The following is a 27,275-nucleotide window of genomic DNA, read 5'->3' on the forward strand; positions in this document are numbered from 1 at the left end:
CTAAAAAAAAACAAAAATCTAAAATCATCTAATCTAAAACTGAAAAAAGATCCCTTTTTTATATTTTTTTATTTCTCATTTTAAAATCAAACTAAAACAAAAATAAAAACAAACCCAATTCAAATGTAATTAAGATCTATTTAAAAAAAAAAACTAAAATACGTAACTAATAAAATAACCTAAATCAAAAATCAAACGAAAAAGGAAATGAAAACTAAATCTTAAACAAAATAAATGATACAAACTAATCTAAACGAATCAAAGCCTAAGACTATGACTAAGGTGCTGTTGCTAACGCATTCAAAACGCAGACAAATGCTGATCAAAACCAACGCATTACCACTCGCATTACCTGGTTTCCACGATTTGGCGGCGGAAATGAATTTTTTGCAGGTTATTTTGACGTGGAATGAATCGATTTTTTTTTTTTACCTCGGCTTGGAGACTGCTCGTGAATGAAATGGCGTGAAACGCTATTACCTGAGTGATACAAACGAAACTCGTTATACCTGCTACGATGCCGTGTGAAAACAGATGGATTACGGGTTGATGCCGACGCTGAGACCTCTGGACGCGTTTTCCCCTGCTGCCGGCGTGATTTTACAGGTGATGGCGGCAGTGTGTGAATAGATCCGATGCCGAAGTCGTGATAGAGTGTGAAGACGCAGAGATATGTGACTCAACCGAAGCAAAAATGTGACGGCAGCTTATCAAAATCATGACCTCGTTTTGAAACAAAGAAACTGAATGCGGAAACCATGAACAGCTGTTCAACTTTCCAGAAAGTCGATTCTCCATCGACAGCTCAGCATTTCTGAAGGGAATCGTTTGCTAACTGAGACAAAAGAAATCGTAGCCCTGAGCCGTTGATACGCTGATTGCTGGGCTTTCTAGAACTGGTATCGTTTCAACATTTTCTTCTCTTATCGTGCATGGACGAGGATGAAACGCTGGAGCTGATTTTTTTCTGCGTGAAGGGAGGTCGGCCTCGGATCTGCTGGCTGAGCAGGAGTGATGGACCACGATTTTAAGTAGCGGATTTCTATGATCTTGGCAGCCCTGAAGTTCTGAAAATCTGATATTTATGAGCACCCTGCACAACAAAAAAACGAAACCCTAATGAAAATTGAATAAAACGAAAATTTGGAACCCTAAATAAACCTGACCTAAGCAAAACTGAAAATGAAACCCTAGATCAGAAAATTAATGTACAGATTTGGCTCTTTAACAGCCAGATCTGGCAATAAGCACGGAAAATATTTAAAGAACAGAAATTTCAGATTGTCACTGTGAAAAACTTCAGAAAATCTCTCATGCAGATCAGAAAAATAAAACCGAATGATAGACCCAGGATCAAATCCAACTGGGCTCAACACAAAATGCTTGCGGGAGTTGGCTGGTTCAGCCGAGAACTTCCCCGAACGCCCACAAAATTTCCTTCAATGATGTTTTCTGCACAGCTCAAAACAACTGTCAATAAAGAGGGCAAAAATGCTGCTAGATCTCAGGAAGTAATGGAGATACCTGCCATTACTTCAGAAACCCTAACAACACCCAAACCCCAGCAAGTGAACAAGATACCTGTGCTCACAATACTCTACGAAAAGCTATTATTAATGGCCGAAAATAACATATGCAGAAAATGAAATGATCTCACAGCATTCCAAGAGAGTAACACCAGCAAGATATGGACCCCAAAGTCTTCCTTTATTAACCAGAAACAGATTTACAAGAGAGCTTCTTCAGTATCAGACTCACAGATCCAATGATCTGAAAATGACTCCTAGCACCCTATTTAAAGGAAATGATCCAACGGCTAGTTCGATTGATCCATGTAGAAATGATCTCGACCGTTGATGAGGATCAAGACATCTCTTGATCTCATCCGTCGATTTATTCACTTAAATTTTTTAATTTTTTATTATTTTATTATTTTAAATTTTTTATTTTTATTTTTTATTTATTTCATTTTTTTAAATTTTTAAATTTTTTAAATTTTTTATTATTTTATTTCATTTTTTAAATGGATCATCGAACTAAACCTTTGGAAACATCACCTAGGACCTAGGACTTAGGACTCACGAGGGGATTTAAAACATTTTTCGACCCTCAAGACACATTACATCATGACTTTTACAACTTACATCTCAAGGGGACAAGCCCGCTTAACACAGACCCTCATCAATCACCCAGTTCTGCGACACAACTATAATCTAGCAGATTAACACACTAGGATTCTCCTAAAGTTCTAATGACAAAATGCATCCCGGCTTTGGGGTCAGGTTTGAAGGAAAACTCTGCCGATCCATGGATCGGTGAGACGAAAAACCTTCCGGGACATAGATTATCATAGAAAGTTAGGTCCACCTAGGCAATTTTACATACATGACTCTGATCTGCTTAGATTATTTACAATTCATACATGCAGACTGGGTTTACAATTGAAATGATCAAGCTGCTGATGACTGTAGGCTGGCACGGACACGTCGTTCAGGTGCTACCCCTTTCTGACAAAGAAAAAGAAGGGGGTGTACTGCATGGGTAGTTGACCAGTAGAGGTCAACATCTGGCTCTACTTGGGGACACGTTGCTGCTTGCAGGAATGTGAGAATCCAGAATCTGCATCCATACAACACAGAAATAAGTAGCGTCCATCCAAAATCATCATATACATTAAGCACAATAAAGATAAAAGCTCTTCATTTATCAACTATCTAAAGCAGAAATGAAAATGCAGAAAAAACAAGGAGTAGGGTTAGAAATACGATACAAAGGATGCCCCATGGCATCAGATGTGTTCAATATAGTGCATACTGAGCATTTGCCTGCTTTCAGGCAAATCTGTGGGCTGCTTGTCGGATGTGCCATGTCCAATTTTGCATATGGTAGGACTTTTTCCTATCCGAAAATCAAGCTGCTCACGACCGTCTGATGTATCAAATCTTCGTCTTATCTTCTTTCTCTTGCGCTTTTTCTTTCTGGCTGGTTGAATTACTGATGACCTGGTACTTTCTGTTTCAAAGCTATCAGATGAAGTATGTAAGATATGCGTGCTATGTCTTTCTTCATCTTGCATCTGATCTTTATCATTCTTAAGTCTGTCTGGATCACCCTCAATCAACCATCTTTCAATCGAATCAACAACCTCCCAATAGTAAGATGAATCTTGTTGCAGCAAATGAGAAGACTCCTCATCTGTTGATGTTTGCTGGTTTCTCTTATCCTCTGCCAGTTGCTGAAACCTTTGAACTTGTATTTTAATGGCATCCATCTGACTAGAGTGTTCAACCTTTGTAGTACTGATTTGTCTGGCATGGTGTTCTTGCATGTCTTTTATTACTCTAATATTCTTTTCCTTTATGTCCATCAAGCAATGCTGCATAAAATTTATTTCTTCTTTATGATTTGCTTGCATGTCAGCCACTTGATTATTATGATTGAACGTCATGATAGTCATTTCCTCATCCATAGTTAATAACTTGTTTTGCATAGAGTCAATTTCCTTATCATGATCAGCTTTCATGGTCACCATATTTTCCTCTAAGACTGACAACCTACTTTGTATGATTCTAATTTCTGTTTCATAATTAGTTTTTATGGCCTCAATTTCTTTAGCATGGTGACTTTGCGTGACCTCAATCTCCCTGTTACGTTTTTCCAGATGGGTGCATAAAGTTTTCACATCATTGACATAATTAGTTTGATTGATTTCCATATTTCTCACCAGCATCATTAGATCTCGTATAATTTGCTTTTGCTCTTCTTTTTCATTGTCATTTGTCCCTGATTTTTCACTATCATGAACTTGATCTGCAATATTTCCAGTGGATGACACATTCTGACATGATGAATCGTCTTGGGATCTTTCAGCTGGACCTCTTATCAAATTACTTCCATTCTGTTGCACAATTTTAGAGGCAGAAGGCAAGCTGTTTGGATAACCATATCTATTCTTAAAAGCATCGACAATGTCTTCTAAAGAAGTGAAAGATTCCTTTGGAAAATTGTTAAACCAATTCAACGCATCATCTTTTAAAGAAAGGACAAATAGACGCATTTTGATATCTTCATGATTAAACTGAGGGGATCTACAGTATATGATCATGATGCGAGTAAACAAGACTATATGCCTTCTAACAGCGATTGGATCACCATCCGAGAAAATAGGTAACTTAGGAATGGCATCTTCCGGAAAATCATGGAGACGTTCAGTAAAACGACATGGCTTAAATGAATAATCCATGATGAATGATAAGGGATTAAAAGGATGATAGAACTAGATACCTGCTCAAGAAAATCAAGAGATAAAAACAGTGGAGTCGCCACTTGAACAATGAATCTGATTCTAGGATCCAAAAAGTAACCACAAGCAAATATGAGGAAAGCTTCTTGTCTGAGAAAAATGAGAAAGCGGAGTCGCCACCCAAACAAGAAACAAATCCAAGAAATGCTGCTGATATGGGACGAAAAGATGTCAATAATATGAATCTGCCAGCTCAAATGAGAGATAAGAAGATGAGAAGATAAATGTCGATGAAAACCCCAGGAACAGAAAAACTCTGTCCCCGGCAACGGCGCCAAAAAATGTTGTCGCGCAAATTGACACGACAACGCTCAGACCGGGGGCTGTCACTCTGATCCCCGATCCCTCCGTTTAAGCCTGTCTCCCGCGGCTAAGGGGGGTAGTCCCTGTGAGATGATGAGACCAACTGTCGACCAGTTGGTTGGGAGACACGAGATACGATATAAAAAGCACTCGATGGATTTGATTAATTTAGCAGACCAGTGCCTTAAGAGATTGTGGTTAAAACGATTACTTGTTAAATGATATAAAAATATGGACCATGAACAGCAATCATCTATCATCAGCTAAATCACAATGCTCTTAGAATGACCAAAACGATATCCAGCAATTGAGAATTTTCAAAAAAATGAATGCCTTAAAACACCACGAGAATCATGAATTATTAACCAGACATCGTATTTCGCATCTCGACTTGAAAATTTAGATCTCAGCACGAAAGATACGACAATTCCCGAAAATGACTGGATCTGACGAAGAGAATTTTCCACAAAATTTTTATATTTTTTCGAAAAAAAAAAAAAAAAATTTCAATTTTTTTTATTTTTATTTTTTATTTTTTTATTTTTATTATTTTTTTTTTATTTTTCAATATTATAAAAATGAAAATTAAAAATCTAAAAAAATAAAATTTTAAAACTAAATTAATTTAAAACTAAACTATATAAAAATAAATTAAAATCTAACCTAAAGTCTAATTAAAATTTAATCTAAGGACTAAATATTAAAAAAAAACTATTTTAAATATAAACAAAACTATGCAAAGTCTAAATTAAAGCTAAAACATACAAATCTAAAAAAAAAAACAAAAATCTAAAATCATCTAATCTAAAACTGAAAAAAAGATCCCTTTTTTATATTTTTATATTTCTCATTTTAAAATCAAACTAAAACAAAAATAAAAACAAACCCAATTCAAATGTAATTAAGATCTATTTAAAAAAAAAAAACTAAAATACGTAACTAATAAAATAACCTAAATCAAAAATCAAATGAAAAAGGAAATGAAAACTAAATCTTAAACAAAATAAATGATACAAACTAATCTAAACGAATCAAAGCCTAAGACTATGACTAAGGTGCTGTTGCTAACGCATTCAAAACGCAGACAAATGCTGATCAAAACCAACGCATTACCACTCGCATTACCTGGTTTCCACGATTTGGCGGCGGAAATGAATTTTTTGCAGGTTATTTTGACGTGGAATGAATCGATTTTTTTTTTTTTACCTCAGCTTGGAGACTGCTCGTGAATGAAATGGCGTGAAACGCTATTACCTGAGTGATACAAACGAAACTCGTTATACCTGCTACGATGCCGTGTGAAAACAGATGGATTACGGGTTGATGCCGACGCTGAGACCTCTGGACGCATTTTCCCCTGCTGCCGGCGTGATTTTACAGGTGATGGCGGCAGTGTGTGAATAGATCCGATGCCGAAGTCGTGATAGAGTGTGAAGACGCAGAGATATGTGACTCAACCGAAGCAAAAATGTGACGGCAGCTTATCAAAATCATGACCTCGTTTTGAAACAAAGAAACTGAATGCGGAAACCATGAACAGCTGTTCAGCTTTCCAGAAAGTCGATTCTCCATCGCAGCTCAGCATTTCTGAAGGGAATTGTTTGCTAACTGAGACAAAAGAAATCGTAGCCCTGAGCCGTTGATACGCTGATTGCCGGGCTTTCTAGAACTGGTATCGTTTCAACATTTTCTTCTCTTATCGTGCATGGACGAGGATGAAACGCTGGAGCTGATTTTTTTCTGCGTGAAGTGAGGTCGGCCTCGGATCTGCGGGCTGAGCAGGAGTGATGGACTACGATTTTAAGTAGCGGATTTCTATGATCTTGGCAGCCCTGAAGTTCTGAAAATCTGATATTTATGAGCACCCTGCACAGAAAAAAAACGAAACCCTAATGAAAATTGAATAAAACGAAAATTTGGAACCCTAAATAAACCTGACCTAAGCAAAACTGAAAATGAAACCCTAGATCAGAAAATTAATGTACAGATTTGGCTCTTTAACAGCCAGATCTGGTAATAAGCACGGAAAATATTTAAAGAACAGAAATTTCAGATTGTCACTGTGAAAAACTTCAGACAATCTCTCATGCAGATCAGAAAAATAAAACCGAATGATAGACCCAGGATCAAATCCAACTGGGCTCAACACAAAATGCTTGCGGGAGTTGGCTGGTTCAGCCGAGAACTTCCCCGAACGCCCACAAAATTTCCTTCAATGATGTTTTATGCACAGCTCAAAACAACTGTCAATAAAGAGGGCAAAAATGCTGCTAGATCTCAGGAAGTAATGGAGATACCTGCCATTACTTCAGAAACCCTAACAGCACCCAAACCCCAGCAAGTGAACAAGATACCTGTGCTCACAATACTCTACGAAAAGCTATTATTAATGGCTGAAAATAACATATGCAGAAAATGAAATGATCTCACAGCATTCCAAGAGAGTAACACCAGCAAGATATGGACCCTGTTGACCACTACCGGTCAACTACCCATGCAGTACCCCCCCTTTCTCTTGGCAGAAAGAAGCAGCACCTGATCAGCATGTCTGTGCCATCCTGCCATCATCAGCAACTTGATCATATTTTATTGTAAACCCAGTCTGCATGTATTAATTGTAAATAATCTTAGCAGACATGAGTCGTGTATGTGTATTGCCTAGGTGGACCTAACTTTCTAGTGGTAACCTACGTCCCGGAAGGTTTTTCGTCTCACCGATCCATGGATCGGCAGAGTTTTCCTTCAAACCTGACCCCAAAGCCGGGATGGATTTTGTCATTAGAACTTTAGGAGAATCCTAGTGTGTTGATCTGCTAGATTATCGTTGTGTCGCAGAACTGGGTGATTTATGAGGGTCTGTGTTAAGTGGGCTTGTCCCCTTGAGATGTAAGTTGTAAAAGTCATGATGTAATGTGTCTTGAGGGTCGAAAAATGTTTTAAATCCCCTCGTGAGTCCTAAGTCCTAGGTCCTGGGTGATGTTTCCAAAGGTTTAGTTCGATGATCCATTTAAAAAATGAAATAAAATAATAAAATAAATAAAAATTTAAAAAATTTAAAAAAATGAAATAAATAAAAAATAATAAAAATTTTTAAAATTTAAAAAAAAATAATAATAATAAAAAATTTAAAAATTTAAAAAATAAAATAAAAAATTTAAAAATTTAAAAAATAATAATAAAATAATAAAATAAATAAAAATTAAGAAATTTAAAAAAAAAAAAAAAAATAATAATAAAAAATTTAAAAATTTAAAAAATAAAATAAAAAATTTAAAAATTTAAAAAATAATAAAATAAATAAAAATTAAGAAATTTAAAAAATTTACAAATTAAAAAAAATAAATAAATAAAATTTAAAAACTAATAATAAAAAATAAATAATAAAAAAATTTAAAAATTTAAAAAATAATAATAAAAAATTAAGTGAATAAATCGACGGATGAGATCAAGAGATGTCTTGATCTTCATCAACGGTCGAGATCATTTCTACATGGATCAATCGAACTAGCCGTTGGAGCATTTCCTTTAAATAGGGTGCTAGGAGTCATTGTCGATTCATTCGATCTGCGAGTCTAAGACTGAAGAAGCTCTCTTGTAAATCTGTTTCTGGTTAATAAAGGAAGACTTTGGGGTCCATATCTTGTTGGTGTTACTTTCTTGGAATGCTGTGAGATCATTTCATTTTTTGCATATGTTATTTTCAGCCATTAATATTAGCTTCTTATAGAGTATTGTGAGCACAGGTATCTTGTTCACTTGCTGGGGTTTGGGTGCTGTTAGGGTTTCTGAAGTAATGGCAGGTATCTCCATTACTGTTTGAGATCTAGCAGCATTTTTGCCCTCTTTGTTGACGGTTGTTTTGAGCTGTGCAGAAAACATTTTCTGAAGGAATTTTGTGGGCGTTCGGGGAAGTTCTCGGCTGAACCAGCCAACTCCCGCAAGCATTTTTTGCTGAGCCCAGTTGGATTTGATCCTGGGTCTATCATTCGGTTTATTTATTTGATTTGCATGAGAAATTTTCTGAAGTTCTTCACAGTGACAAATCTGAAATTTTCGTTTCGTTAAAATATTTCCGTTCTTATTGCTGAATCTGGCTGTTAAGGGGCCAAATCTGTAAATTAATCAGTTGTCTTAGGGTTTCAATTTTCTCTGATCTAGGGTTTCAAATTTTTTGCTTTATGCAGTTTTTATCAGGTTTTAGGGTTTTTAGGTTTCATTTTATCACATAAAAAATTTGGAAAATCATTTTTGCCAGTTTCAGTTGTTTTTTATGTTATATCTTAAGATCTGAATTTTTCAAGTCGAGATGCAAATATGATATCTAGTTAATGGTCTAGGATTCTCGTGGTGGTTTAAAGCATTTATCTTTTTTCAAAATTCTCAGTCGCTGGATATCGTTTGGTTATGTGATTTCGCTGATACCTTTTGATGACAAATGATTGCTGTTCACGGTTTATTTTTCTATATCTAACAAGTAATCATTTTAACAATAATCTCTTAAGGCACTGGTCTGCTCAAATAATCAAATCATTTTAGTGCTTTTTATATCGTATCTCGTGTCTCCCAACCAACTGGTCGACAGTTGGTCTCTATCATCTCACAGGGACTACCCCCCTTAGCCGCGGGAGACAGGCTTAAACGGAGGGATCGGGGATCAGAGTGACAGCCCCCGGTCTGAGCATTGTCGTGTCAATCCGCGCGACAACATTTTTTGGCGCCGTTGCCGGGGATACTTTTTCTCGGTGTTTTCAAATGACAATCATTTTTCTCATTTCTTATCTCTTCATCTGGCCCGGCAACGCCAACATTTTTTGGCGCCGTTGCCGGGGATAGAGTTTTTCTGTCCTTGGTGTTTCATCATCTTTTCATCATTCATCGTTCATCTATCTATCATTCGTTTGAGCCAGGAACGCCAACATTTTTTGGCACCGTTGCCGGGGACAGAGTTTTCCTGTTCCTGGAGTTTCATCGACATTCATCTTCTCATCTCTCATCTCTCAGTTGAGCTGGCAGATTCAATATTTTTGGCATCTTTTCATCCCATATCAGCAGCATCTCTTGGGGTTGTTTCTTGTTTGGGTGGCGACTCCATTTTCTTATTTTTTCCCAGACAAGAAGCCTACCGCATATCTGTTTGTTGATTGCTTCTCGGATCTTAGAATCAGATTTGTTGTTCAAGTGGCGACTCCACTTCTTTCATCTTTTGATTTTCTTGAGCAAAGATCTAGTTCTATCATCCCTTATTGTTCATCATGGATTATTCATTTAAACCATGTCGTTTTACTCACCGTCTCCATGATTTTCCGGAGGAGGCCCTTCCTGAATTGCCTATTTTTTCAGATGGTGATCCAATCGCTACTAAAAGGCATATTGACTTGTTTATTCGCTTCATGATCACATATTGCAGACCCCCTCAGTTTCATCATGGTGATATCAAAATGCGTCTATTTGTCCTTTCTTTAGAAGACGATGCTTTGAATTGGTTTAACAATTTTCCTAAGGATTCTTTCTCTTCTTTGGCTGATATTATCAATGCTTTTGAAGATAGATATGGTTATCCAAACAGCTTGCCTTCTTCCTCCAAAATTGTGCAACAGAATGTAAGTAATTTGATAGGAGGTCCAGCTGAAAGATCCCAGGACGATTCTTCATGTCAAAATGTGTCATCCACCGAAAATATTGCAGATCAAGTTCATGATAGTGAAAAATCAAGGACAAATGACAATGAAAAAGAAGAGCAAAAGCAAATTATACAAGATCTAATGATGCTGGTAAGAAATATGGAAATCAATCAAACTAATTATGTCAATGATGTGAAAACTTTATGCACTCACCTGGAGAAACGTAATAGAGAGATTGAGGTCACGCAAAACCAGCATGCTAAGGAAATTGAGGCCATAAGAACTAATTATGAAACAGAAATTAGAATCATGCAAAGCAGGTTGTCGATCTTAGAGGAAAATATGGTGACCATGAAAGCTGATCATGATAGGGAAATTGACTCTATGCAAAACAAGCTATTAACCATGGATGAGGAAATGACCATCATGACGTTCAACCATAATAATCAAGTGGCTGACATGCAAGCGAACCATAAAGAAGAAATAAATTTTATACAGCATTGCTTGATGGACATAAAGGAAAAGAATGTTAAAGTAATAAAAGACATGCAAGAACACCATGCCAGACAAATCAGTGATATAAAGGTTCAACATTCTAGTCAGATTGATGCCATTAAAATACAAGTTCAAAGGTTTCAGCAATTGGAAAATGAGAGAAACCAGGGAACATCAACAGACCAGGAGCCTTCTCATTTGTTGCAACAAGCTCCATCTTATTATGAGGAGGTTATTGATTCGATTGAAAGATGGTTAATTGAAGGTGATCCAGATAAGCTTAAAAACGATAAAAATCAGATGCAAGACACAAAAAGACTTAGCATGCATAACTTACACACTTCATCTGATAGTTTCGAAACAGAAAGTTCCAGATCATCAGTAATTCATCCTGCCAGAAAGAAGAAGCGCAAGAGGAAGAAGATTAGACGAGGATTTGATGCATCAGACGGCCGTGAGCAGCTTGATTTTCGGATAGGAAGGAGTCCTACCATATGCAAAATTGGACATGGCACATCCGACAAGCAGCCGACAGATTTGCCTGAAAGCAGGCAAATGCTCAGTATGCACTATATTGAACACATCTGATGCCGTGGGGCATCTTTTGTATCGTATTTCTAACCCTACTCCTTGTTTTTTCCGCATTTTTATTTCTGTTTTAGGATTAGATTTGTTTTTCTAGATTAGTTAATAAATGAGGAGCTTTTATCTTTCTTGTGCTTAATGTATATGATGATTTTTGGATGGACGCTACTTATTTTTGTGTTGTATGGATGCAGATTCTGGATTCTCACATTCCTGCAAGCAGCAACGTGTCCCCAAGTGGAGCCAGATGTTGACCACTACCGGTCAACTACCCATGCAGTACCCCCCCTTTCTCTTGGCAGAAAGAAGCAGCACCTGATCAGCATGTCTGTGCCATCCTGCCATCATCAGCAACTTGATCATATTTTATTGTAAACCCAGTCTGCATGTATTAATTGTAAATAATCTTAGCAGACATGAGTCGTGTATGTGTATTGCCTAGGTGGACCTAACTTTCTAGTGGTAACCTACGTCCCGGAAGGTTTTTCGTCTCACCGATCCATGGATCGGCAGAGTTTTCCTTCAAACCTGACCCCAAAGCCGGGATGGATTTTGTCATTAGAACTTTAGGAGAATCCTAGTGTGTTGATCTGCTAGATTATCGTTGTGTCGCAGAACTGGGTGATTTATGAGGGTCTGTGTTAAGTGGGCTTGTCCCCTTGAGATGTAAGTTGTAAAAGTCATGATGTAATGTGTCTTGAGGGTCGAAAAATGTTTTAAATCCCCTCGTGAGTCCTAAGTCCTAGGTCCTGGGTGATGTTTCCAAAGGTTTAGTTCGATGATCCATTTAAAAAATGAAATAAAATAATAAAATAAATAAAAATTTAAAAAATTTAAAAAAATGAAATAAATAAAAAATAATAAAAATTTTTAAAATTTAAAAAAAAATAATAATAATAAAAAATTTAAAAATTTAAAAAATAAAATAAAAAATTTAAAAATTTAAAAAATAAAATAAAAAATTTAAAAATTTAAAAAATAATAATAAAATAATAAAATAAATAAAAATTAAGAAATTAAAAAAAAAAAAAAATAATAATAATAAAAAATTTAAAAATTTAAAAAATAAAATAAAAAATTTAAAAATTTAAAAAATAATAAAATAAATAAAAATTAAGAAATTTAAAAAATTTACAAATTAAAAAAAATAAATAAATAAAATTTAAAAACTAATAATAAAAAATAAATAATAAAAAAATTTAAAAATTTAAAAAATAATAATAAAAAATTAAGTGAATAAATCGACGGATGAGATCAAGAGATGTCTTGATCTTCATCAACGGTCGAGATCATTTCTACATGGATCAATCGAACTAGCCGTTGGAGCATTTCCTTTAAATAGGGTGCTAGGAGTCATTGTCGATTCATTCGATCTGCGAGTCTAAGACTGAAGAAGCTCTCTTGTAAATCTGTTTCTGGTTAATAAAGGAAGACTTTGGGGTCCATATCTTGCTGGTGTTACTTTCTTGGAATGCTGTGAGATCATTTCATTTTTTGCATATGTTATTTTCAGCCATTAATATTAGCTTCTTATAGAGTATTGTGAGCACAGGTATCTTGTTCACTTGCTGGGGTTTGGGTGCTGTTAGGGTTTCTGAAGTAATGGCAGGTATCTCCATTACTGTTTGAGATCTAGCAGCATTTTTGCCCTCTTTGTTGACGGTTGTTTTGAGCTGTGCAGAAAACATTTTCTGAAGGAATTTTGTGGGCGTTCGGGGAAGTTCTCGGCTGAACCAGCCAACTCCCGCAAGCATTTTTTGCTGAGCCCAGTTGGATTTGATCCTGGGTCTATCATTCGGTTTATTTATTTGATTTGCATGAGAAATTTTCTGAAGTTCTTCACAGTGACAAATCTGAAATTTTCGTTTCGTTAAAATATTTCCGTTCTTATTGCTGAATCTGGTTGTTAAGGGGCCAAATCTGTAAATTAATCAGTTGTCTTAGGGTTTCAATTTTCTCTGATCTAGGGTTTCAAATTTTTTGCTTTATGCAGTTTTTATCAGGTTTTAGGGTTTTTAGGTTTCATTTTATCACATAAAAAATTTGGAAAATCATTTTTGCCAGTTTCAGTTGTTTTTTATGTTATATCTTAAGATCTGAATTTTTCAAGTCGAGATGCAAATATGATATCTAGTTAATGGTCTAGGATTCTCGTGGTGGTTTAAAGCATTTATCTTTTTTCAAAATTCTCAGTCGCTGGATATCGTTTGGTTATGTGATTTCGCTGATACCTTTTGATGACAAATGATTGCTGTTCACGGTTTATTTTTCTATATCTAACAAGTAATCATTTTAACAATAATCTCTTAAGGCACTGGTCTGCTCAAATAATCAAATCATTTTAGTGCTTTTTATATCGTATCTCGTGTCTCCCAACCAACTGGTCGACAGTTGGTCTCATCATCTCACAGGGACTACCCCCCTTAGCCGCGGGAGACAGGCTTAAACGGAGGGATCGGGGATCAGAGTGACAGCCCCCGGTCTGAGCGTTGTCGTGTCAATCCGCGCGACAACAGACCCCAAAGTCTTCCTTTATTAACCAGAAACAAATTTACAAGAGAGCTTCTTCAGTATCAGACTCACAGATCCAATGATCTGAAAATGACTCCTAGCACCCTATTTAAAGGAAATGATCCAACGGCTAGTTCGATTGATCCATGTAGAAATGATCTCGACCGTTGATGAGGATCAAGACATCTCTTGATCTCATCCGTCGATTTATTCACTTAAATTCTTTAATTTTTTATTATCTTAAAATTTTTTTTATTATTTTTTTTTTTTATTTCATTTTTTTAAATTTTTATTATTTTATTTCATTTTTTAAATGGATCATCGAACTAAACCTTTGGAAACATCACCTAGGACCTAGGACTTAGGACTCACGAGGGGATTTAAAACATTTTTCGACCCTCAAGACACATTACATCATGACTTTTACAATTTACATCTCAAGGGGACAAGCCCGCTTAACACAGACCCTCATCAATCACCCATTTCTGCGACACAACTATAATCTAGCAGATTAACACACTAGGATTCTCCTAAAGTTCTAATAACAAAATGCATTCCGGCTTTGGGGTCAGGTTTGAAGGAAAACTCTGCCGATCCATGAATCAGTGAGACGAAAAACCTTCCGGGACATAGATTATCATAGAAAGTTAGGTCCACCTAGGCAATTTTACATACATGACTCTGATCTGCTTAGATTATTTACAATTCATACATGCAGACTGGGTTTACAATTGAAATGATCAAGCTGCTGATGACTGTAGGCTGGCACGGACACGTCGTTCAGGTGCTACCCCTTTCTGACAAAGAAAAAGAAGGGGGTGTACTGCATGGGTAGTTGACCAGTAGAGGTCAACAACTCCTACATAAGACAAGGTTCTTGTAAACCATGGGTCCCAAATAAGCCCATCCAAGGCACTACAATCCTATCCAGGACAAAAATAACTAAAGATACACCTAAAGGAACCAACCATGGCCAACCAAAAGCAAGGTCTAGAACACACAATACAAGGCCTCACATGGTAGTTACAAGGCTTTAATCTTTGATCTTGGGCTTATAATGGTGATAAATGCTCTTAAAAAGTGTATGTATATCCCTGCCTATGTTATAAGAACCGGACCGGAACCAACGAAACTAGCCAGTACAACTGGTTTGGGCCCTAAACCAGTCCGGTCAAGGCTTTAGAACTAGAATATGCCAGTTTGGTACTGAACTAGCCTATTTCACCGAACCGACCGGTTCAATGCAATTTGTACCTTCTCGGGTCAGAGTAAAAATTTGCCTATTTCTTTTCGGGTTTTTGATTTTTTCATTTGGTTGGCCCACTTCTAATTCTTTCCTAGGCTAGCCTAATATTCAACCCTATGGTCCTATTATTGCCAGCAATTCATGGTAATGTTAAATTCTTAAAGTAAAAGTGACTTAGGATGACTCAAAATGTTTGATAGTGGTTCCAACCTCATTGGATTTCATACAGAGAAAGTAGAATTTTAGATTTCACTCAAAATCTAGCAAACTTAACAATTTTTCAGGATTTCAGGATTGCGGGGATTGCAATGTTTCCATTAGATTTTTTCATGTACGAGGGTAAGGAACTGGTATTTAATAAAGAACATCAATCCCTTGATGTACTTTGATGTTAGTGGCATTGGTTGTCAAACTCCTCTATCATGACTACTAAAAATGTACCCATCACTCAAACAAAATCTTGACTTGACATGCTACGTTTTTTCTATCTTATTTTAATGCTTAGAGGGTTATATTGATGACGAAGATCCCAATATAGGCAATGATTTTGATGATATGTAGGTATTTGTTGTAGCATGATTTTTTTTGGATGTTAGAGGCCATCTAGAGCCTATTTGTTGATGTATTTTCAGTTTAGGGATGGATTGCACTCAATGCTATTTTGGTTATGTGCACCCTTACATGCTATATAAATGAGAATTTTTGCTTATTTGTGTATAAATGGTTTGGATTCATATGGATGCACATGTATATATATGTTTTTCTTTAAAATTTGAATATTTTATGTGTTTTTGGTCAACCAGTTTTTTGATCTGTTTTTTTACTAGTTTTGGTTCGGTTCCGATCAGTTCCTAGTCCACAAGGTTTTTCGGTTTGATCACTGGTTCGGTTCTGATAACATTGACCCCTGCTGACATGAGGGGTAATAGGTCTCAGTGTGCAGAAGAATCATGCTAACATCTTTCCCATCTGTTCTCAAAAAATCATTGTCAAACAAGGTTAAAATGAACAAATGAACGATCTCAGTTTAATAGGGGAAGAAGTGAGTCCATTCAGTCAGACCAGGTTGAGTCTCATCAGACAGCTGGTTTGATGGAGTCCAATCAGACTCAGCTAGGTGTGACTGTGTTTGACTTATGAATATAATTTTCTTGTTTAATAGATCACTTGCAGTTAGCATTAATTTGGGTGCACCAAAATTTCTGGGTTGACAAAAAATTGGGGAAGAAAGTAATGAGAATGAGATTTCTCAAAACTTGATTATGAATGATCAAGCGCACATTACCATTTGGAATATCAAATTGACCACATTTTTTGGAAGGTGTTTGTGTACACTATGGCCTCCTAAAAAGCACACATTTTCTGTTGTGGGTGCAGATCACGAGATAGTAAATTTGGAGATCCATCTCTTCCTTTTGCTACGATTTTATCTATCACTTTATGCTCTTATTGGTGCCATAGCTATAATTTATGACAATCATAGTTGTCATCGTTTTTACATGGCATAGTGTACTTTACCTCGAAAAACAATGAAAGAACAGGATATGGTGCACTTAAAACTTGGCAAGTGAGAGCATTAGTATGGGTGATGAAGAACAAATTGGAAAGCATGCTAGCTTCCCTCGTGCCATTGTCCATCAGCTAGTGATATTGATACATTGCGGGCACATTTATAGCAGTAATTCGAATAATATTGGCATACTGAATTGGCATTTGTTTGCTTTTGCATTGTATTTGCCACCTTATGAAACATGATTATACTCTAATAAAGGGGCTCTAACTTCCCTAAATAATGGCATGAGCTATCCATATGCATCAGGAGGTCCTTCTGTTGCAGCTCGTGAAGAGGGTTAAATTTTAAGTCATGTTAAAAGATTTTATTTTTTACAGCTTACCACCAACGTTCTAAATTGTCAGTGATGTGTTTGATAGTTATATTTCAAATTATTTTTGGCTCTGTAAAAGTGATCTAAAACTAACTAATTTTTCATTGACAGAATCCTCCATATTGAGTGTCATTTTTTATATAAATTTAGGACATACGAAAACTCATTTTTTAGTTAATGTTCTATTTTAACGAGTTAGTATTTTATAAAATTTCGACAAAAATATGGTATTGAAGTGTAACTGTCTATGTTGACTTAGCATTGAAGTCTCATATAAATTATTGACCGAACAACTTTTGTTTATGTATCTGCTATTCAACACAATATGTATATTAGATTTTGGGTTTTAGCGTTTTTTTCTTACCTTAGTTTTGCACTTATTTTTGAGTGAATTCTTTCAAGTGGAACTAGAAGTGCCGTGGATGTTATTAATCAGCCAAATTATGGCTAAATTAAATGCCAATTAAAAAAAATTTCTCTGATTTAGACACTTTTTCCAATTTATTGACTGCAGTACACTTCCTGAAGGCAGGAAAAGAGGAAGACCAGGAGGTCTTAATAAAATTTGTAATGTTTCACCAGAGTTGCAGGCTATTGTTGGTGAACCAGCATTGCCTCGAACCCAGGTGCTTGCAAAAAATTAATACATAGAACCTGAGTAGTACTTCAGAGATCATTTAGCTAACTTGAAGTTGGTTTTGAAGCCTGGTTTTGCTATAACATGCTTGTTGCAATATTTTCATGCTTATTTATATGCATTTGTATACTGTTCCAGATTGTGAAGCAATTGTGGACATACATTCGGGCAAATAACTTGCAAGATCCAAGTAACAAAAGAAATATCATTTGCAATGATGCATTACGTATGGTCTTTGACACCGATTCAACTGACATGTTCCAGATGAACAAGTTGCTAGCCAAACATATATGGGCACTTGATTCTAGAGATGGTAAGACTGTAAATCTGTATGTTTCCCTGTGAAGAATTTTAAAAATCTTTAAGGATATTCCCTCAACAAGTGTTGAAATGATTCTGCTGCTGTGCAGATGGTTCAGAGCCAAATGCAAAAAGGATGGCAAATAGCAATACCAGTGGCCCTGCTTCACCTGTTTCAATCTCAGACTCCCTTGCTTCCTTTTTGGGTACTAGGAAACTTGAGACGTCCCATGAACAGGTTGTAAAGTGTTTGTCAGATTACATCAAAGAAAATGAATTGCAGGTTAGTTTCTCAGCCTAGCACTAAGAAGGGAAAAATAGAGGTCAAAACATTTGCACTGATGCCTTTGAACTAGGATTTTTCTATTATTAATTGTGTCTTTGTTAATCTTCTGAATACTAGATCTGATTTAAATCCCAAGTCATTTTTATAGCCCATCAATTTATTTAAGCTAGTAAATCATTTTCTGAAATTATTAAATAAAACACATTGGTATTTTTATCAGTAAAATTTGACAACAGAACCACTAGGAAATCAATCACACAGCAGAAAATATAAAACCTTTAATTTATCCTTCACTTTTATTTCTCAGAATAAATAAGGGCCCCCTTACGGGGAAATTGGCCCACAGAGAACAACAATTTTTCTACAATAATAGAACTTGGAAAACTCGGCTCCCTGAATTTGTGATCTGCACCTTTTGCTGGCTCCTCCTCGTTTGGCCCTCCAGAAGTTGACCTCCACTCACACGTGCGGCCTTGGCCTTTATTAGCCGTCACATGTGTGGCCTGGGCGCTAAACCTCTTGCATGTGCAGCCTGTAAACACTGTTCCTGTCATAGGTGCAGCCTTCCTTGTGCACCCCTTGGCTCGTGCAACCTCCTTGGAGATGATCTTGATAACAAGTGCAGCCCTCTACAAAATTCTGGTGCTCAATCACTCATATGGCCTTGGCCTCCACTGATTTCGAATTTTCTCTTCTCTGGAATTTTCAGCTGCAAGCTTTTCCTTCTTTTCAGTGTTTGGTTTCTCACTCCTCTGTTGAGAAAATGTAATATTCCTAGTTAGCCATGGCTAATTGGAATATTCAGTTTTGCTCAATTTTTGCCTTCTATAGTTATTTATAAAAAAAAAAAAGGTGAGAAAAGGGGACATGACTCACTTTTAGAATAAAAGTCACTTCCTAGTAGCACAACGTTGTGATATAAAGGGGAGCCAAGGGGGCCAAAAGGGGGACGCAGAAATGGAGCCCACATAGACACTTGGAGGGACTGCGCAGTAGGGAAGAAACACGTGGCAAGAGAGGGATTACGCTGGAGAAGGTGGGCCTTGGGATTGAGAGAGGCAAAGGCTATAAAGGAGAGAGGAGCTTCCTCATTTTGGCATTCGGTTATGTGCATTTGAGCTAGTCATTTCGACTTATGAGCACGCTAGCTGTTTAGCTAGTCTGCGGCACTGTTTAGTGCATTGAGTGTCTCTGTTCGAAGATCTCACCCTTAGCCTCGTGGGACTTCGAGTGCCTGCTCGGGCAAGGTAGTTTCATCAGTATTTTGCAGCGGTTTTGTTGGTAGTTGGCAGGAGGATTGAGCACTGTAGATGACTGCGCAGTCTTGAGAGGGATGACACAGCTCTTCCTGGCAGTAGTTCTAGATTGAGGGTTTGCAGTAGGATTTGTGCTGGGAGATTAAGCAGGGGATCAGCCCTTGCATATTGGAGAGTTTTGGCAGAGGTTTCAGGCAGATTTCTGGAGGGTTTCATTCAGTGGCAGCGCAGAGCATTGAGGGACTGCGCAGAACCCCAAGGGGGTGATTTTCGGGGGTCGGCTATTCCAGGAAAGCTTTCTGGGTTTTTTTGGGTTTCTTGAGTAGAGTCCGATTCCAGAGTTTCAACATTTTCCGAGGAGGGGAACAACCCCAAATCCTCATTTGATTTCCAGCAGTAGCAGTAGCACGACAGTTCTCCAGCAACTTCCACGCAGTTCTGAGAGATGCCATTTCCTTGCTATTCTGAGTGTATTTCTTCACTTGCCTTGTGCAAGTCGAGGTGCCATATTTCTGATCACCTCCTGTACTCATTCTATTGCTCAGTAGAATAAAATGGCTTAGCATTTCTTGAGTATTTGTTTACGTTTCTTGTATACATTGTTGTTTGCTGCACTTTCGTTATTTCATCTTTGTGAGTTTTCGGGCTATTATACCACTTGTACGTTTTTCTGGTTGGGGTTTGCTGGTGTTTGAGAAATATTCCTAGAAAGGGATATTACAGTGGTATCAGAGCATAGATCTAGCTCAGCCTGTGGAGCTAGCAATCTATGACACCGGGGGAAAAACCCTACATCTGTTACAGAGGTAGGAGATACAGAGACACTAGGCATAGGTTGGAGAATACCTACGGAGAGGGAGACTGTGTTCCGGTGGTGGACGCAGAACAGGAAGAGCCTGTGGTGGACGCAGAGCAGAAGGATCCGATGGCAGATGAGGACGGGAAGAGATTTGCGGATATGCTCCTCAAATCAGTGCAGGATCTGTTGAGGCAGATTGAGGTGATGGGGTAGAGATTCATGGCAGTAGAGGCCAGACAGTGTGAGAGTCCATGGGTTTTTCAGATTGGTGAGGGATCAGGTGCATCCCATCATTTGCCAGAGTAGCGTGATACTGCGCAGTAGGTGGCCTCGCATGCCCCTACATGCTCTACCATGCCCACTTTCTTAGGAGCAGACACGGGGACCGAAGCCCAGCAGGAGGCAGAGCCCGGTCATATGGGCAATTATTTTGCAGAGTACCAGGCCTATGGGCAGGAGTTCAAGGATGCTCTTTCATTTCGAGACTTTGTTCAGCTCCAGCAGGATAGTAGACCCCTCGACCATCACAGAGGGTACTGACATTACCATGATGGTGACACCCACCGTGCAGCGAGTAGATTCCACTTGCCTACGTTTGATGGTTCATCAAACAGTTCGGAAAAGTCTTGGGTGGAGAAGCTGGACATTTATTTCCAGCTTAACCAGATGTCGGAGAGAGAGGCCATCAAGGTGGCAACGTTGCATTTGGATGGTGAGGCTCAGGATTGGTGGTTTCATGGGATGGTTACACTCGGACACTCCACAGTGATGACATATGCCGAGTTCACCAGGAGATTGATGGAGCGATTTGATCAGAGGGATCCAGAGCAGCATTTTGTTGAGCTGACGAGGCTCAAACAGACAGGGAGCCCAGAGACCTACATTGTAGATTTCTTGAGGGTCTCAATGATGGTGCCAGATCTATCCAAAACACAGAGGATCTATGTGTATGTTGAGGGGTTAGTAGAGCCACTTCGGGGTTTAGTCCGATCCACTAGACCAGCCACACTCCAGGACGCCATTAGCAGGACTCGGGACTTACAGGATGTCTTACCCAGGACCCAGACACCTTACCTCCAGAGGCAGACTTTCCAGTCTAACGAGAAGGATGTGAGGATTCCACCTCCAAAGGGGAATCCAGGATGAGCACAGATTGACGATGATGCCAAGAGGGAGCTGAAGAAGAAGCGGTTGTGCTTCACTTGTCAGGAGCTGTGGGCACCAGGACATAGATGTACTGCTGGCAAAGCACATTTTATTTAGGTCTTCTCCGAGAGCAATGGGGAAGAGGATGATGTGGAGGCAGGAGATAGTCATGACGTGTAGGGACCTTTTCCACCTCCACCGCCAGCAGCAGGTGGTGCATATTTTGCACCTACCGGAGGGGCCCTTGCAGCATTGCGAGGAGTTACCAAGTATCTGATGCTACGTGTACGGGGGACAGTACGTGGCCATCAAGTATCAGTTTTGGTTGATAGTGGGGCAACCCACAACTTCATCGATGCACAGATAGTTGAGCAGAGAGGTATACAGACAGAGAACTTCGATGGGTTTTCAGTTTTGGTCCCAAGAGATCAAACCATGATGTGTGCTCGTTATGTTCTAGAGCTATCAGTGACGATGGACACCTACACACTGACTGACCACTTTTTCGTGGTCAATATTCCGGACACCAATGTGATACTGGGTGTTCAGTGGCTTATCACTCTAGGAAAGGTCACGATAGATTGGAAGACCCTAGAGATGGAGTGGGATGATGAGAAGACAGGGAGGCATGAGAAGATACGAGGTCAGCACACATATCCACCTTAGACTGTTTCGGCTCATCGTATGGAGGCAGTCTTTCGGAAGGGAGACATAGAGTGGGCAGTGGAGCTGCGTGCATCAGAGGCAGGGACTACAGGGCAGACGGTACATCCGGAGATACAGTCCATCCTTGTGTTGGAAATAATACTGAGAAGGGGGGGGGGGGGGGGTGAATCAGTATTATCAGATCAATAAAACTTTTCCAATTTCATAATCAGAAACATATACGCGACTTCAGTTAAGTGAACCCGCGTGTACACGCGACTGTGTCTAAAGCAACTAGCGTATATTCAGAGATCTTATGATTCAGTTAGCTTATCTTCAGTAAATGCATCAGAACATTATTAACCATATTAACAGTAAACAGGTGCAGTATAACAGAACAGATCATCACACATAAGGCACACACATGAACACCATGATATAAGGTGGAAACCCAATGTGGGTGAAAACCACCTGCTGCAATTTGTTTCTATCTTCCTTTAATAAGAAACTTCTTTTACAATGTACTGGTGCAGTCCTTTACCAGTACGCAGGCTACAACCTGCAGAGGGCTACAACCCTCATAGTTCTTGTACTAGCCGATCCATTTACTAATACGTAGGTGCCAACCCTACAGAAGGCTACAACCTTTACTCGTTTTCCAGCTGCTCCTGGAAGGGAGCTACAACCCCCTTGGCTCTTGTACTGGCTGATATATTTACCAGTACGTAGGTGCCGGCCTACAATCTTCCCAGGACCACGTTTCATACATTTTCATACTGGATCCATGAAACAATCATCATTGTAGAACAACCTGCATCATCAATCTCTGAATCACCCAATACTGAATCACTGAAACCCTGTCAAGAACACAGACAACATAACAACAACCAGATCCAACTCCATCTTCATACTTCACATTGTATACGCTACTTTGACGAACCCAACCTGCATGTATATGCTCTTTTACCAAAGGCAACCCGCGTATAGATCTGTAAATTCAAACTTAAAACTCCACAGCTATATCAGTCATCAAAACATACCCAGATCATAACAATAAACATGCGTCAATAGATCTAGTCTATTCACAGTCAAACCATATGAAAATAATCTTTCCAAGCCTTGAGATCTCGTTCCATTCTTCATCATCCTCCACATGAGTGAAACCTTGGTTCAGATCACCAACCCATAACCAGCATTTGGATCTCACACTTCCTCAGATCTTCATCATTCACACACACTCACACAATGCTTGCCTTCACTTGCCTAATGATCTTCTCCTTATATAGCCTTAGGCCTTGTTCAATACCAAGAGCCAAAACCATAGAAATCCAATACCATCATCTTCAAAACTAGGGATCAACACGTCCGTCGAGACACCAAGGTCCAAAACCATAGGCACAACTTCCAAGGACTAACCGCCACGGACCAAAGGTACTTTTTCACATACACGCGCTTTTACTGAAGCCAATCAGCGTGTACACGCGACTTGATATATAGAGAACCTGCGTATACGCGACTTGGTATATAGTGAACCTGCTTGTATACGCGACTTGGGCTTAACGAACCTACGTGTATGAACTTTCTTGGCATGCTGTACTAAGATCTGTCCTCTGATTAAGTTGCCATCACCTGTACCAACCTCTGAGCACCTGTACCAACCTCTGAGTGAGTTGCCATCAAGGACAACACTTGAATCATAATGCCAACAATCTCCCCCTTTGGACTTGATGGCAACCACACCAAGTCACTCTCCCCCTTTGACATCAAGGGCAAAGGGCGGGCCAAGATATTCTCTTCTTTGGTATACCTTCTGCTGTCCATACTCCCCCTGAGTACATGCTGAATATCTCTGCTCTGCTGTGCTGAACATGCTCCCCCTGACTGTAGGCAAGATCTGCAAAGGATGTTCTTCAAAAAGAACCAAGACTTATACATCATAAAGGACCTTCCTATCACCAAAAGACTCAATACATACATCCATACTCCCAACCAAGTGGGGATACATCAGAAAATAACAACCAATTACATTACGTCATTCATCCCAGGCATAGTGGGGAAACCAACATAGGCCGTTACATGACCTTGACACCATAAAAGAGATATCACTAAAGAGATACATGCTGAAGTTTCTGAATGGGCTCCAAGTTGTATCAATCCATCCTGAGTAGATGCAAGTTCTAAGACCAGCAATTCATTCAAGACCATGACTATCATTCATCATATATGATCTGTACCATCAGCCTGCAATACCATTCCTTTGATCAAACAACAAGATGTATCATTTAGCTTCATAGACTTTATCAACAACTTGTAACCATAATGCCAACAATGCATTATTTGAAGTATATGCTCCCCCTGAGCTTGTGCCATCTGTTTTCAGTTAGATCTGATCATGCATACATCAGTAATAAGCATCAAGATATCATCATCATCAAGTTAGGATTAAAACACTTCTAGCATCTTAAGACATTTCCAGACCTCCTCAGCAGACTGTAACTGTTAACCAATAGAGCATATACTGGACTGAAACATATCAGACCCCTTTTCTGAGTCTGTTCCCACTGCTTTTCCACAAACTGACATATACGCGACTTTGCAGTGTAGAAATCGCGTATATACGCGGCTTCCCTTCATTAAACTTGCGTATGAGAATTAGAACACTGAAGTTTTACACCTTCAGCTCCCCCTGAGTCTGTTATGTCTGTGCTGTGCTGAGTACCCTGTGCTGTGCCATATTTTTCTGACTGAACTTCCTTCTTCTTCCATATCTTCAAGCATGTTGATGATTTCTTCTTATCATGAGCTTTGTTCCTGCAATCTCTTGCTTTATGTCCAAACTTGTTACATGCATAGCATCTTACATGTTTCATATTCCTCTTATAGCAATCAGTAGCTTTTTGGCCAAAAATATTGCAAGAAAAGCAATATCCATTAAAGTACCTTGAATGTGATGATCTTTCTGCATGATGGTCTTGAAACCTTCTTCTTCTACATATGGCTGCAACATGTCCAAGATTATGACATACATGGCATTCAACATTATTCATGGGAGGAGTAAAAGATTTTCTTTGAGGAGCCTCTTTCCTTGTTTGTTGATGGAGTTGTCCTTTCATTTCCTTGATGAGCCTTTCAGACTTTGCATTAGAGTTTCTTGTCTTACTTTGTGAACCAGATTCACCTTCAATAGACTCATGAAAACCAAGTCCAGTTTTGATAGCAAGGGACCTTTGACTACTAAGAATATCATCCAAGACTTTAGAGCTATCTTGAAATCGTAAAAGCTTATCCTTTTCTTCTAATTTACTTTTCAAGATATTTACCTCAACTTGATGTTGTTCTTCTTTTTCCAGACATTGCTTCTTCAAGGTCTCTTCAGCTTTCCTTCCTTCATCCAACTGATGCCTTAGTTCGAGGATCTCGTTCTCTTGCTCTTTATTCAGCGCTAGCAGCATTTGTCGAATTCTGGATTCACATTCCAACTGATCTTTTAATATGATGATTTCTTCTTTGAGGGCATTCTCCCTTTTGCTAGGTAGATCTATGATTTGATCTGGTGCTTCATTTGCTTGTCCATCTTCAATCTGAGGTGATTCAGGATCTGAGTACTTGCTTCCACTCAATGGCAGGTTGTCATTGTTCCTTTGAGCTGTCTTCTTCTTCTGACGTGCTTTCTTCCCCATTGCTCTACGAATCTCCTTCAAGCGATCAAGCTTCTCTGAAGGACCGGCTCCGATACCAATTGTTGGAAATAATACTGAGAGGGGGGGGTGAATCAGTATTATCAGATCAATAAAACTTTTCCAATTTCATGCTCAGAAACATATACGCGACTTCAGTTAAGTGAACCCGCGTGTACACGCGACTGTGTCTAAAGCAACTAGCGTATATTCAGAGATCTTATGATTCAGTTAGCTTATCTTCAGTAAATGCATCAGAACATTATTAACCATATTAACAGTAAACAGGTGCAGTATAACAGAACAGATCATCACACATAAGGCACACACATGAACACCATGATATAAGGTGGAAACCCAATGTGGGTGAAAACCACCTGCTGCAATTTGTTTCTATCTTCCTTTAATAAGAAACTTCTTTTACAATGTACTGGTGCAGTCCTTTACCAGTACGCAGGCTACAACCTGCAGAGGGCTACAACCCTCATAGTTCTTGTACTAGCCGATCCATTTACTAGTACGTAGGTGCCAACCCTACAGAAGGCTACAACCTTCACTCGTTTTCCAGCTGCTCCTGGAAGGGAGCTACAACCCCCTTGGCTCTTGTACTGGCTGATATATTTACCAGTACGTAGGTGCCGGCCTACAATCTTCCCAGGACCACGTTTCATACATTTTCATACTGGATCCATGAAACAATCATCATTGTAGAACAACCTGCATCATCAATCTCTGAATCACCCAATACTGAATCACTGAAACCCTGTCAAGAACACAGACAACATAACAACAACTAGATCCAACTCCATCTTCATACTTCACATTGTATACGCTACTTTGACGAACCCAACCTGCGTGTATACGCTCTTTTACCAAAGGCAACCCGCGTATAGATCTGTAAATTCAAACTTAAAACTCCACAGCTATATCAGTCATCAAAACATACCCAGATCATAACAATAAACATGCGTCAATAGATCTAGTCTATTCACAGTCAAACCATATGAAAATAATCTTTCCAAGCCTTGAGATCTCGTTCCATTCTTCATCATCCTCCACATGAGTGAAACCTTGGTCAGATCACCAACCCATAACCAGCATTTGGATCTCACACTTCCTCAGATCTTCATCATTCACACACACTCACATAATGCTTGCCTTCACTTGCCTAATGATCTTCTCCTTATATAGCCTTAGGCCTTGTTCAATACCAAGAGCCAAAACCATAGAAATCCAATACCATCATCTTCAAAACTAGGGATCAACACGTCCGTCGAGACACCAAGGTCCAAAACCATAGGCACAACTTCCAAGGACTAACCGCCATGGACCAAAGGTACTTTTTCACATACACGCGCTTTTACTGAAGCCAACCAGCGTGTACACGCGACTTGATATATAGAGAACCTGCGTATACGCGACTTGGTATATAGTGAACCTGCTTGTATACGCGACTTGGGCTTAACGAACCTGCGTGTATGAACTTTCTTGGCATGCTGTACTAAGATCTGTCCTCTGATTAAGTTGCCATCACCTGTACCAACCTCTGAGCACCTGTACCAACCTCTGAGTGAGTTGC

General features: G+C 38.7%; 1 protein-coding gene across 1 annotated transcript in view; it reads left to right on the plus strand.

Moving 5' to 3' along the window:
* The window catches only part of LOC149146616 (upstream activation factor subunit UAF30-like), a 321,482-nt gene that overhangs the window by 103,442 nt on the left and 190,765 nt on the right, over positions 1 to 27,275 (plus strand). The window contains exons 2-4 of the mRNA XM_089448632.1: positions 17,465 to 17,576; positions 17,726 to 17,900; positions 17,998 to 18,170. Coding sequence (XP_089304758.1) covers positions 17,465 to 17,576; positions 17,726 to 17,900; positions 17,998 to 18,170 — 460 coding nt within the window. The remainder of the gene's footprint in view (positions 1 to 17,464; positions 17,577 to 17,725; positions 17,901 to 17,997; positions 18,171 to 27,275) is intronic.

The sequence above is a fragment of the Pinus tabuliformis genome, chromosome X (assembly GCF_031772625.1).
Source record: "Pinus tabuliformis cultivar Carrire ecotype Pingquan chromosome X, CPIR1, whole genome shotgun sequence".
Lineage (NCBI taxonomy): Eukaryota > Viridiplantae > Streptophyta > Pinopsida > Pinales > Pinaceae > Pinus > Pinus tabuliformis.